Raw genomic sequence first — 13,153 nt, forward strand, 5'->3', positions numbered from 1 at the left:
TGGCCTCGGGGTGCTCCTTCCCATCTGCCTGTTCTGGGCCTAAGATATTCAAGTGAATGGAGCAGTGTCTGCTTTTGTCAGGGTTCCTCTGAGGATTAGAACAAAGCCAGCCTGTGTATTTTAAACTGTAATTCTGGACACTGGTTTTCGGGATAGAAAAAGCATGCTTCGCACTAATCTTATTTATTGTTGTAGGTTTAAAAAGCACTGATGTCAGAGGGGTGAAGCCTCGTTCCATTAATATTACTGGAGAGAGTGAATGTGGCATATAGCTAGTGATGAGGCTAGAACAGAGAACCTGGATTCAAAATCCCCACTTTTACCCTTGATGTTTATAGAATGGCCCAGGCTTTTCAAAGAGGGTGTGGGTCTAAATCTGTGTTATCTTTTTGGTGGAATAGCAAAATACAGATTATTGTTGTGAGTTTTGATATTGGCAGCAGATTACACCTTTAAGCCTGAGTTCCATTCCTATTACTAGAGTAGACTCATTGAATCAGTAGAAACTACATACACATTGATTGACTCACATTTTAACAGTTGATTTATTGGCTACTCTTATTGGGATTACCAATAAGATTCAGGCCTTAATATTTATTAACAGTTATAAAATTATTCATAGTTCCAATTAAATATATACAGTACATTACTGCAAATGATCGAAAATAAGACAGCTATTTGCATTACTGATACTTTAATGTCACTTTTCTAAATGTCAAATTTACACAAGTACTGTAGTGCAAAATGGTTAGCAAAAACCATGGAAAGCAATACTAGTAATAGTATAATGAATTGTACAGTAGAACTTGAATTAATGTGAGTTTGTATTCCAACTATATTTGGAAACAGTAGCCATTCATTAGAAGTAAAAAAAACCAAAACGTTGTTATTTAGGTATCTGATGTATAATGTACCTACCAGTATATCTGAAATACCTTTGGTTGATCACTTTTATCTATCCTGGCAACATTTGACAAGTCCCCAAATTTATTTTAGTCAATTGAGTCTTTGCATTAGGCATCATGACTGTCCTGTTGTATCCTTGGGTTTACCAAATTATATGGGATGGAATTCACTAAGATTTTTATGCTCCTTCAGCTAATTTTCGTTTGGTCTCCAAAAAGTAGTTTGTTCCAGAAAAATGAGAATCCAATTGAGACTGTTGAACTGATGGATCTCTGTACTACTAAAGAATCATTGTGCTGAGACACTACAAAGTTGGGTACAGAGCTGGAGGGGGAGCAAGGATTGTTAGCCTTGCACCATTTTAGCCTTTGCTACAAGTCCATAAGATGCTCCGTCAGAGAACTTTTACTTAAAATATTATGCACAACATTTTATTTTGTGAGCATGATTGTGATGGATTTCTTCTACTTGTTTTTTTCACACAGGGTTCTTGGGGATCTGGAAAGGATCAGTATAGCAAGGAACTGCTTAAGTCCTCCATCTTTGCGGCAGCCAGTCGCAAGAGAAAGAAACCAAAAGAGAAACTGCAGCCCAGCAGCTCTGAAGATGAATTGGATAATGTGTTTTTAAAGGAGTCTGCAGAGCACTGTTATAGCAGTTCAGCTAAAGAGGGGGCATCGAAAGAGAACCCAGAGAAGGAGACAGCAGGGAGAAAACTGAGAAGTGCAGTTCTAAAAGAAAAAGAGAATAATAATAAAACATCTCTCACAGGAACCAAGGATGAAATGTTGCCAAGGAAAGAGGGCCTGCCTTCAGAGGTTGCTTCAACACCTTGTCTCCAAAAGTACATGAGATCCCCAAATCTCAACTTTCGGCTCAGTACGCAGAAAGATTGCATTAAGCCTCCTGTCTTTCACGTCTCTTCTCAAATGGAAGAAATAATGTCTGACTCAGGCACTATGCTTAGCAGTTCTTCACAGGCATCTCTGCAGAGATTCCCATGTAAAAAAATGGCCAACCTGGAAAACAAATGCAATGAGTTCTTAGCAGCTGATGTCAGCTCCATCACCTCAGATTACTCAACAACATCTTCTACTACATACCTAACAGGCTTAGATTCCACCATGCTAAGCCCGGAGGTGCAGTCAGTGACAGAAAGTAAAGGAGAAGAGGCTGATGATGAGAGAAGTGAATTGATCAGTGAAGGTCGCCCTGTGGAAACAGACAGTGAGAGTGACTTCCCTGTTTTCGCTGCAAGTTGTGCTATGGAAAGGTTGTTCAGGGGAACGGGACAAGATGTTGTAAAGGGCAGCCGGAGGAACTCTGAAGAAAGTGAAGTAAGTTGTACAGAAGGAAGCTTGACGCCAAAGTTGGACAGCCGTAGATTGTTCAGTTCACACAAACTTATTGAATGTGATACATTATCTCGGAAAAAGTCAGCCAGGCACAAGACTGATAGTGAGGGATCAGGAGATGCCAAGTGTGAGAAGGAGTCACTGGCAGTGACCAAAATGTTTGACATAATGAAGAAAGGAAAATCAACCAGCAGCTTAGCTGCATCCTCTAGAAGTGAGCCCGAGAAACAGGAACCTACATGGAAACTCAAAATTACAGACAGGTTAAAATTGCGTCTCAAGTCATCTGCAGATGATATGTTTGGGGTAGGTAATCAGAAATCAAATTCTACAGAGACATCTAAAAGAAAGAACATCAGGCGGAGGCATACATTGGGAGGCCAGAGAGATTTTGCTGAAATAAGTGTTTTGAATGCATGGAAAGCTCAAGAGAAAAATCCTAACAAGGAGAAAGATGCTTCAGCAGTGGATCGATTGAAGCCCAAGTGTCCAGCACAGGACCTTTCAATTTCAGACTGGCTTGCGCGAGAGCGTCTACGCACAAGCACAACTGAGCTTAACATGAGTGAAAGTGGAGAGCCCAAAAGGGAGAACACTAGCAGATTAGCAGATTCGTCAAAGACAGAGCCAACTTTTTCTGCAGAATTGTGGGCAGAGGAGGGTGGTTCTTCTTCTAGTAGTAGTTTGACTCTGGGCTCTAGAACCCCCATTTCGGGACCACTTCAACCATTAGACCATGTCAATGGAGAAAGCTACCAGAGTATGAACAAGAATAACTTCAGCCCAGCAGTTGATGCCCATCCTCATAAATTATCTGGGACCCAGGTGGTTAGATCTCGATTCTACCAGTATCTTTAAAATGGAGGTATAAATGTCCACTACAACAATTCAAAAGCAGCTTCTCATTTAACCTGTCCCCAATTTTTTATGTTTTCTTATACCATGTTATTTTGCAGTCATTAGAATTGGTTTTTTTAATCATCTGTGTGCACTGAAAAGGTGGTCTTTAAAGTGCATTAATACAGCCAGAATAGTGGGTGGGAGGGCAGAGTTTAAAATATATATTAAAAAAGATAAATAAAAATATAAATCTATCTATATATATATATATATGAATAAATTTATTTTAAGTAAAAGTATATTTGATTGCTGCATACACATATGGAACAAGCATCTAATGCAACATGCTGTGTAATACATACATGGCTTCTATAATATTTGGTATTAGTATGCAGGAAAAAAGTTTGTTTGGGTTTAGTCACTAACAAGTGCCTCATCAAAAAAAAGTTCATTTGGTTTGTTAGGGTGCCATAATGATTAAATTAGAGGGTGTTAATATAAAAAAGAAGGAATGCATTTTACTGGTAAGATGTTTCATTACATTTTACAAATTTTAACACAAGTGGGTACAGAGCTTCCATTCCTTATGCATTCCAGTTGGATTTCTGAGTTTTATATTCCAATTTTAATACAGTTTTTTGAGTTTTATGTGACTTGAATTTTTAATCTTTCTGTAAAATAAGTAACTTAAATGTACATACTCCATGTGTATCTTTTCCTCAGATACCAGATTTGATATAAATGTTGTAACATAGACATGTAGATAGTGGATCCTGGATGAAACTGGTTTCTTTTATTGAGAATATAATTCTGCATGAAGACTTTAATGACTCCAAATCTGTATCATGCCTGTGTGCATACCCGCTTAAAACACTGGAAATAAAATCATTTTGACGGTTTATTAAGTGGACTGACTTGTGTTATAGGCAAACAATTTTTAAAATGCTGTGTTTGTCTAATCTAAATTCAGAATCAACCAGTATCAAATAATGAAAAGTTATTGAAAATGTCCATAAAGTTGATAGGAAAATAGTAGGTGAACTTTCTGAACAGGGCTTGTTTCAAATGTTATTCGTCAGCAGTGAGTCAGTTAACATAGGTTCTTTCATTAGCATGCTCTTAAATTTCCTTTTGATCTTGAAGTTTAGTGGCACAGAATCCTTTTGGACACCCCTCTCTCTCTCTCTCTCTCTCTCTCTCTCTCTCTCTCTCTGTTTTGTTGTTGGTAAGTTTTGAACATAACCTGCTTTAGGAACTTTGGCTCAGGTTCACTACGCATGGAGATTTATGGGATTTATTTATTTATTTATTTTAAGTGGATAATGCCCCACACTTCTCTAGCTATGAGGAATAAATGCTGACTTGCACTTTCAAATGATACGTATTGCAAGATGCTTAGTTGTACTGAAGAGTCATACAGGATTTATACTAGGCATCCTCCCAATGTATGAATTGTCCCATAACCAATCAGAATAGGTAATCAGGCAAACTACACATGATGGAATCTTTCATTGAATTAAAAAGGGCAACTATTACTATGAAAATGGAAAGGAAATACTTAAGATGAAGATTTGCAATACAAGATAGTTTTTTGTGGGTTTTTTGGGCTATGTGGCCATGTTCTAGAAGATTTTCATCTAGAAAATCTTCTAGAACATGGCCACATAGCCCAAAAAACCCACAAAAAACTATGGATGCTGGCCATGAAAGCCTTTGACTTCACATTGAAACACAAGACCTTTCAACAAATTAGATATCAGTAGAGCAAAACAACTATTGAAGCGAAGATGACAAAGAACATCTTCAAACCTAAGCCAGGTTGCGATGAGAGCAAGATGTTTCCTTTAGGGAAGTCAGTCATGCTTAAACTGAGGACTGATAAAGGAATAACCTACCTGATCCTTTTTACATGTCTCAAAATAGATTACAATATCATTATATTATTTATTTATTGTTTACGGTATTTATACCCCACCCTTCAGCCCTAAAGGCTCTCAGAGTGGCTTACAATTATTATTATTTTTAATTAGACAGTTACATGTCCTAGAAAACTGATTCTCACCATAATGGCATCACAGAGGTAGCTGGATAACTTGCAGAATCCCTGACCACTGTCCATGCTGGCTAGGTCTTCTGGACCATGCTTTTCAGTACAACATTGAACAGTCACATCTAAACTGTAAGGGAATAGCTTTTGTCCTAGAGGTCACTTGTTTTACAAATTAATTAATCTTTTTTGAACTGTGTATTTCAGAGTTTGAGATGGGAATCCTGAAAAATGTTGGCATTAAAAATTATTGGAAACTTGGTCTCAAGGAACAGTATTTACAGATCAGATAGCCTCAACTTGTCCTTAGGCCTGAAAGCCCTTTGTGAGATCCACAAAGAAATTTCTCACAAAATTGTTTTAGCTGGGATAAAAACATTTATTCTTTTATTTTTCTTTTTTTAAAAAAACTCTAAATCAGAGGTGGGTAACATGTAACTCTCCAACTGTTATTGGACTTCCAACACCCTTGCTAGTATCACTAATGATCAGGGGAAACAGAAGGTGAAGTGCATTTTCAAATCTTGGCTTAGACTGTATCAAAAATACCAAGCAACAGTTTATTTGAAATTAATCAAATAAGGCCTAGCTTAGAACATTAAATATCCTAAAGCATGAGTGGGGCTCGTGGGGCCTTCCAGATGTAATTGGACTGTAAATCCCAGCATTCCTCACTGTTGGTTCTGCTGGTTAGGGATACTGGTATTTGCAGCCCCCTGTGTCTGGAAGATTACATGATACCCATCCCCTACCATAAAGTGTGAAACTGACTATTTTCATAATGCAGCAGCGGACATACAGCAGAGAGTTCTGATCAACTTTATCTCCATGGTGTGTTTCCATATCACCATTTCTGTAAATGTTATAGAAGAAACATGCTTCCGATGTGATTTGTATATGAGGGTTAACTTCTGCAATTCTCTGGACTGTGACCATTGTTAGTAGCCAGAGTTGAGATTTGGAAATTGGCATGTACTATGTTGATTAATAAAGCATAAAGGGCTATGTGATAGGAATAAAGAGTACTCTGCTGTGTCACTATTCAAATCTCTTTCTTTCAATAGTTAGGAAGATCATGGGAAATCTATACCCAGCCCTGGAATTCCCAGGACACCAGATAGAGGAAAAGTAGATACACACATGAGTAAAAGACAAAATCTTTGTTGTCTTTTGGGGAATTGGTGAAAAAGCCAAACAAACAGTAGGAACAGTTCACACGATCTGTTACAGTGGTTGGATGCTTTGTTTTTCTGCAAGCTGCTTACACTTTTGTTCAACCCACATCTGTATTATTTGCCATGAATCATCATTTATGCTTTGCACTAATAACCCAAACTTTTATTTCAGGAAAAGAAGGCAGCCTGCCACACTCCTGTTTTGTTAATAGTCTTTTAAAATTCTTAGCCATAAAGCAATACATCTTTACATTTTATCCATCTTATGGTCTATATAATATCAAATCTCAAGATGAAGAATGGTTAATGTCAGACTAGATTCTGGTTTTTCTAGCTAGTAAGGTAATAGGTTTGAAGGTGGGTAGTGGGTAACACGCAGTTTGGCTTTAGCATCTTTGGAGTAAACGGAACCACTGCTTCCAAGGAAGGACAATCCTCAGGCTTGAGAAGGTTTGACATAAGATAACAGAGAAGTGGTTCACAGTACAGTGGTACCTCGGGATACGAAATACCCAGGTTACGAATTTTTCAGGATACGAAAAAATCCCATAGGGATTTATTGTTTCGGGTTACGAAAGTTTTTTCGGGTTACGAAAAAACTCCGGCGCTATTTTAAATGGAGCCGCGGCGGAGCCACGGCTTTTTCCCCCATTAGCGCCTATAGGTTTTCGGCTTACGAAGGCTTTTCGGGTTACGAAAGCGGCCGCGGAACGAATTATTTTCGTAACCCGAGGCACCACTGTACTGACATCTTAATACTTTTAGTCCTTTTGCCTCTGCTCTGAACTTGTAGCTCTTGTTTTCTTAGCGATGTGCCCATAAATTGACAAGTTAGGCTGAATCACTGTTTTTAACACTTGGAATTGTATATTATTCTGATAGAACTTGACTTGAGCCAGAAAAGAGTCTGCCTGACCGTAACCTAATTTTGGTCTGGGACAGACTGCCCAAAGAGGGTGGCCTGCCAGCAGCCTACTTTCCTCTGGAGGGAAGCTGCAGCACCAAACCACTTAGCTTCCCTCCAGAGGAAATAGAACCTGGGAAAAGCCGGCTCTTCTGGGTTGGGGCAGCATCAGAGCAGTTTCTGGCTGTGTTCGGGGCATACATCATCTAAATGACAAACCCCAGGGCCCTCCTTTTGCCCATCTGTTTGGGGCGTAAGTCTATGAAAATTAATGTTACAATTTCTTTTGCACAGTCTCAAAAATGCTACAAGATCCTTTTCAATATTCAGTCATCTCTCCATATCCATGGACTCTCTATCCATGGATTCAAGCATCCACAGCTTGAAAATACTTACAATACATATAAATTCCAAAAAGCAAATTTTGCCCTTCTAGACAAGGGACACCATTTTACTATGCCCTTGTATTTAATAGGACCTGAGTATCCATGGGTTTTATTATGCACGGTGTGTGTGTGTGTGTGTGTGTGTGTGTGTGTGTGTGTGAGTCCTGGAATCAAATCCTAGCAGATATTTTCTGCCCTCCTAGTAGGCTTCCAACTGCAGTAATAGCCGCTTTTGTCATGCTAGCTGCCCCACCTGGAATAGTGTGTTCTATTCTGGGCACCACAATTTAAAAAGGATGTGGAAAAAACTTGAGCATGTCCAAAGGAGAATGACTAAAATGGTGAAGAGTCTGGAATCCATGCCCTATGAGGAATGACTTAGGGAGCTGGGGATGTTTAGCCTGGAGAAGAGAAGGTTAAGAGGTGATATAATAGCCCTGTTTAAATATTTGAAGGGATGTCATACTGAGGAGGGGGCAAGCTTATTTTCTGCTGCTTCAGAGACTAGGACCTGGAACAATAGATGCAAGCTATAGGAAAAGATTCCACCTCAACATTAGGAAGAACTTCCTGACAGTAAGGGCTGTTCGACAGTGGAACAAACTCCATCGGAGTGTAGTGGAATCTCCCTCCTTGGAGGTCTTTAAACAGAGGCTTGATAGCCATCTGTTGGGGATGCTTTGATTTGGATTTCCTGTATGGCAGGGATTGGACTGGATGGCCCTTGTGGTCTCTTCCAACTTTATTATTCTATGAGTCTATGATACTATGAACAGTGGACCTTGCTCAGAAAAAAAAATCACATTACATGGTATAACTGCTTAGAACACTAGCATACCAGGAGAAGGCTATGTTAAGAGCCCAGGGCTATTCATGAGTGCGCCCGCAAGCATTCAGTAAGACAGTGTATACCATCAGTCTTACAGGAATTGTGCCGACTCCACCAGTGGGAGAAATACATGTGTGTGATCTTGGGAGAGGGCCTTCTCAGCTGTTGCACCTCAGTTATAGAATGTCCTCTTGACTGGGGCAGACTCTAGCTTCATTTTGGCAACAATTTAAAAAACAAATTTTTATTTACATATATGCAGCCTAAATGCTTTATTCCAAAGTGCACATACATGTTTTAAAAATGGACTAAAGTTTTTAATCTGTCAAATTGTTTAAATATCTTTTAAATCTTTTTTAATGGCTTAAATGGATTTTAACTTGCAAGTTTCACTGAGCTAATGTAATAAAAAAATCCATCCATCCATCCATTTGAAACAATGCTTGAGTGCAGGGTTTTGTGGCTGCTGAGGCTAGTCCTGTGCCCACTATCAATGGGCATTATACCCATGCCTTTGACAGAAACAATTCCCTACTATTTGCAACTTCCATTTCTGAGAAGGCTTTTCTGTACATCCTGTTGTACAGAATGGACAGAAATGTGGAGCTGCTCCACTTGATGAGGATTCCAGATTGGGCAAGGATTGACAAGCATACATCAGTGTATAATGAACTCTTCCCTACATGCTGAATGATCAGTCATGTTGTTGGTCCTTAGAACTGTGTTCCCTTGACCCTGATGGAGCTCTCAGCTCCAGCCAGATAGTGCTGTAAGCTGCCCCCTCCTTGGTCCACCTTCCTTGGGCTATTTGATTTCCACAGGTGGTATCTGAGATGGTAATAGAGGAAGGATCTGCCTCTCCTCGGAACATTGGAAGTCTTTCACAAGAAGGATGCTCAGGCTTTGGATTTGAGAAGTCTGGTGAAATGTCTTCAGGGTAATCTGCCTCTGAAAAGGGGAGTACATTCCATTGTAAGGGTCTGGCATAGAACCTGGCCTGTGGGACCATGTCTGTGGTTTACATCATGAGGCCTTGCAGGTGAGCTAGCTGTAGGGGGTCTACAGCCTTGTGTAACCCTTTTCTCTTGCCTGTCTGAAGATGCAGAATCCTGATGGATGGGGATAGGTGACTTTTTTGCCAGGGAGGTCAGGGTGGTCTTGCTATCTTATTTCACCCTCTCCAGGGAGGTCAAATAAGGAGATTGCCCAGGAATGTGTGAATGGGATACATTGGCTTCAAAGAGGAGTCGCCATCACCTTGATGAAGAAACCCAATCCCTCTACACACCACAGGAGAATGAATAATTTTGGAGGGTGTCGTTTTGTTGTTCCATTTCTTAAAGATTTATGAGTCTTATCTGTCTGTTGCAAATCATCCAGAGGTTATGCAGCTTATCCTGAGCTAATGCATGAGCATAAATGACAAGCCCGCATGATACATATATCCTGATATCGGGGAACTTTGTGGCTGTTTATGTGACTGCACATAAGTGGACAGGACTTGATTGTAAACTCAGGAGAGTTTCACAACTGGCAACGTTGTTCAAGACACGAACGCTATGGTAGGATGTTGCTGTACTGCCTGAGAGTTGATATTACTGTGGAGGTGACACCTACCAGTTGAGGATTCAAAGTCCAGTTCAACCCCTATATGATGCAAGCATATGTGAAGAACATGTAGGTTAATTTATTTATAGACACTGGTTGGCATCCTCTTAATGGCATATGCACACATGTTGCCCTTATGCCTTTGTATGCCCTTTTTGGGACACACTGGATGTTGGCTTTCTCTTTCTCCCTCTACAGTGCCCAAAGCTCCTAACTATACAATCTCTAAAGCCTTCCACTTTTCATTGCTATTTTCTGTGCCTTGTGGCACAGGATTGGAGTGGCATCTGGCTATGTTTCTAGCCAGATGTGATTATAGCAGCACTGAGGTTCTCCTGAGGACCCCAGTAGATCTCAGCACTGATGTAATCACATCTGGCTACAACGGCATAGTCATGCACTACTACAATCTCAACCACTGTTCATGAAGCACAGAATGGCCTAGGGCACGTATGATATATAGAGGAGGAGATATGTCTCAGCCTAGGAGGCTCACATGCAGGACAATTACACTATGTTAAACCATTCCAGATTATTGTCATATTGTGAAACTATTATGCAAAAGGTGTGTGCGTCTGTGTTGTGTGCCTTAAAGTTTTTCCAACTTATGGCAACCCTAAGGCAACCCTATCACAGGGTTTTCTTAGACGTTTCTTCAGAGAGAGTTTGCCATTGCCTTTCCCTGAGGCAGACTAATTCTAAAATGCATTTTAGTAGTTTGGCAGATACCGTGATTTATTTTTACAAGGGTAATGTGATATTAACCATTACATCCAAAAATTATGAATCCTTTTTGAGCTCATGGATAATGTGTTATCTGGTGATTTCTTAGCTGACAATCTGCAGTCTCAGCCATTTTACTGAATCAACATATCTAAAGATGAACAAAAAGAGGTTGAAAGCCATTCCCCCCTGTACTTGCACTGATGTCTTGGCAATGGATTCATAACATGCATATGTCATACATGTCAGATTTGACTGGTGCATCATGTTGTTCATTCTTGAAAGTGAAATATTTGTAACTGAATCAGTGCTCATGATGCAGAGATTGGAATCTTCGGTTTGAAAATGTTAAAAACTGGGAACAAATTGCTTTGTTGCCAGTCACATTAATGACTGTAATCACTGAATTGGATGAACTGTTTAATTTGTTATTTGAAATGTTAGTTCTCAGACAAGAATGGCATGGAGGCTGTCATCATTGACTCCTAGGACTACCTTTTGCTACTGACACTTTTAATAAGTACTCTTTTGTCATTTAAAGTTGCATATGACGCATCATTAACATTAAGAAATAAAGTATGACAAAATAATACCAAAACATAAGCATGCAGCCTTTTATTTTTTGCAAAGGGGTTTGTACCTCTGCTTTTTTGCAAAGGGGTTTGTACCTCCGCATATTATATTATAGCATTGTACAAATAATATTTACAAAAAGAACACTAGTTTTCCCACATAAGTTGTTTTTAAAATCCACCCTTATGCCCTCACAGTTCTAGTGATCCTTTCCCCCAAAGCATACTTTAAAACCATGCATAAAATGGACCTTTGGTGTGGAAAACTACTCTATGTGCTCAGCCACATACAGTATTTATATTTATATATATTTATATTATATTATGTACAAATGTTTTCCATTATACAGAACAATACAGAAGTGTACACTTTTTAAAAAAGAAACCCACAATGCAATACTTCATGATTTATCCAGATCTCAATAAAATGGAAAAATGAAGAAGAGGAGACTCAGCTAAAAGTAATCAGCAAATGCCTAAATGTACAAACAATTTTTCACCTTGGCATCGCAAATTATTAAATATAATCTAAATGGCAGTGCAATAGATAAAGTTGCCTCATACACATCAGTGTCCGTCTTAACTCTGTGGCTTGTGTAGAGGACATGTTCAGCATACTACTATCAAATGTACATTGTAACAGTATCAAATGTTTTGGCAAAAAAGATTTTTGAAAGTAACCATGAAGTCTTTTTGTTGTTGCTGCTGTAGCTGATAAAAATAGAAATCTGTAACAAATCTGAATAACACTAGAATAAAAGAAAAAATATTTTAGTTTCAGTTTATAATTTTGAATTATCACACCAGGTTTAGTTTCTTGTACTTAAAAATAGCTTTATACAAAACAATTCATTTCAATACATTTTCCCCATGCTTTGATACATTTCCTTTTCCACTCAACTCAGGACATTTTGTAACAGCTTCTGGCTGAAGGTGGACATCCTCCCTCCCTTGCCACCCCCCACCTGACGCACTCAATTGTGTTTCAACAGCAGTGAACGCATACAAAACTACTTATGTCTCTAATTAAGAATATCAACCCAATATTTATCACAAGTGTAGTATTAAGCCTATCGTACAGTAGGATTGGTACACATTCCTCTGCTACAATATTGGCTGCAATTTCATCAGCAACTGAGAAGACTTTGGTGAACACTTAAGATGGTTCCTTGGTGATGGTGGAAGATGGGGTGGATTTGCTGACGGTTCCATTCTGGGACTTGTAGCTGGTGAAGCTGGGTGTGTGGATTGACCGGATGCTCTTCATACCTTGGTTCAGGGATGTGGGAGAAGTGGAAGAGGGAGAGGAGAAGGAGGGAGAGGAAAAGGGAGATGGAGGAAGAGGGTTTGGCCGGCCATTTTGAGTCTGGACTGAGAATGAAAGATGATGATGGCCTTTACCTGTGTGAGTAGAATTCTGGAACTTTAAGGATCCATTAGAAACAGAAGGGATTAAGGAAGCAGAATGAGTAGGACGACCTGTCTGAGGACTGAGAGGGTTAGAAGGAGGAATAGAGGCTTTAGTAGGTGGACTTGGAAGATTAGTGCTATCACCACTAGACACAGAGCTACTTTTCCCAGAGGTGGAAGAAAAGGCTGGAATTTTTGAAGCAGACAGGGTAGGGGAAGTAGCTTTATAGTCCCCACCAGCTTTCTTAGCACTTCCATTAGCCTGTAAATAAATAAAGATGGTGGGAGACAGTTTAAGTCATTATACATAATAAACCAAAAAGGGACTGCATGGAAAATAAGGGTTGTAAAGAATAGGAATACGTAGTCTGAAACCTGCACTAACATTTTGCACCCGC

General features: G+C 39.4%; 2 protein-coding genes across 7 annotated transcripts in view; one reads left to right on the forward strand and one right to left on the reverse strand.

Annotated features, from left to right (window-relative positions):
- Positions 1 to 4,000, forward strand: part of ARHGAP21 (Rho GTPase activating protein 21) — a 147,707-nt gene extending 143,707 nt beyond the window's left edge. For 4 of the 6 annotated variants that reach the window (XM_042472278.1, XM_042472275.1, XM_042472276.1 and 1 more), the window contains one exon: positions 1,392 to 4,000. In XM_042472278.1, the coding sequence (XP_042328212.1) occupies positions 1,392 to 3,119 (1,728 nt within the window). In that variant the 3' untranslated portion in view covers positions 3,120 to 4,000. The remainder of the gene's footprint in view (positions 1 to 1,391) is intronic. The other 2 variants (XR_006104453.1, XR_006104454.1) reach the window with 2 other exon arrangements.
- A 7,373-nt stretch (positions 4,001 to 11,373) lies between these two features.
- The window catches only part of KIAA1217 (KIAA1217 ortholog), a 504,546-nt gene continuing 502,766 nt past the window's right edge, over positions 11,374 to 13,153 (reverse strand). The window contains 1 exon segment of the mRNA XM_042471784.1: positions 11,374 to 13,017. Within this exon segment, the coding sequence (XP_042327718.1) occupies positions 12,502 to 13,017 (516 nt within the window). The 3' untranslated portion in view covers positions 11,374 to 12,501.

The sequence above is a fragment of the Sceloporus undulatus genome, chromosome 6 (genome assembly GCF_019175285.1).
Source record: "Sceloporus undulatus isolate JIND9_A2432 ecotype Alabama chromosome 6, SceUnd_v1.1, whole genome shotgun sequence".
In the NCBI taxonomy this organism is placed as follows: Eukaryota; Metazoa; Chordata; class Lepidosauria; order Squamata; family Phrynosomatidae; genus Sceloporus; species Sceloporus undulatus.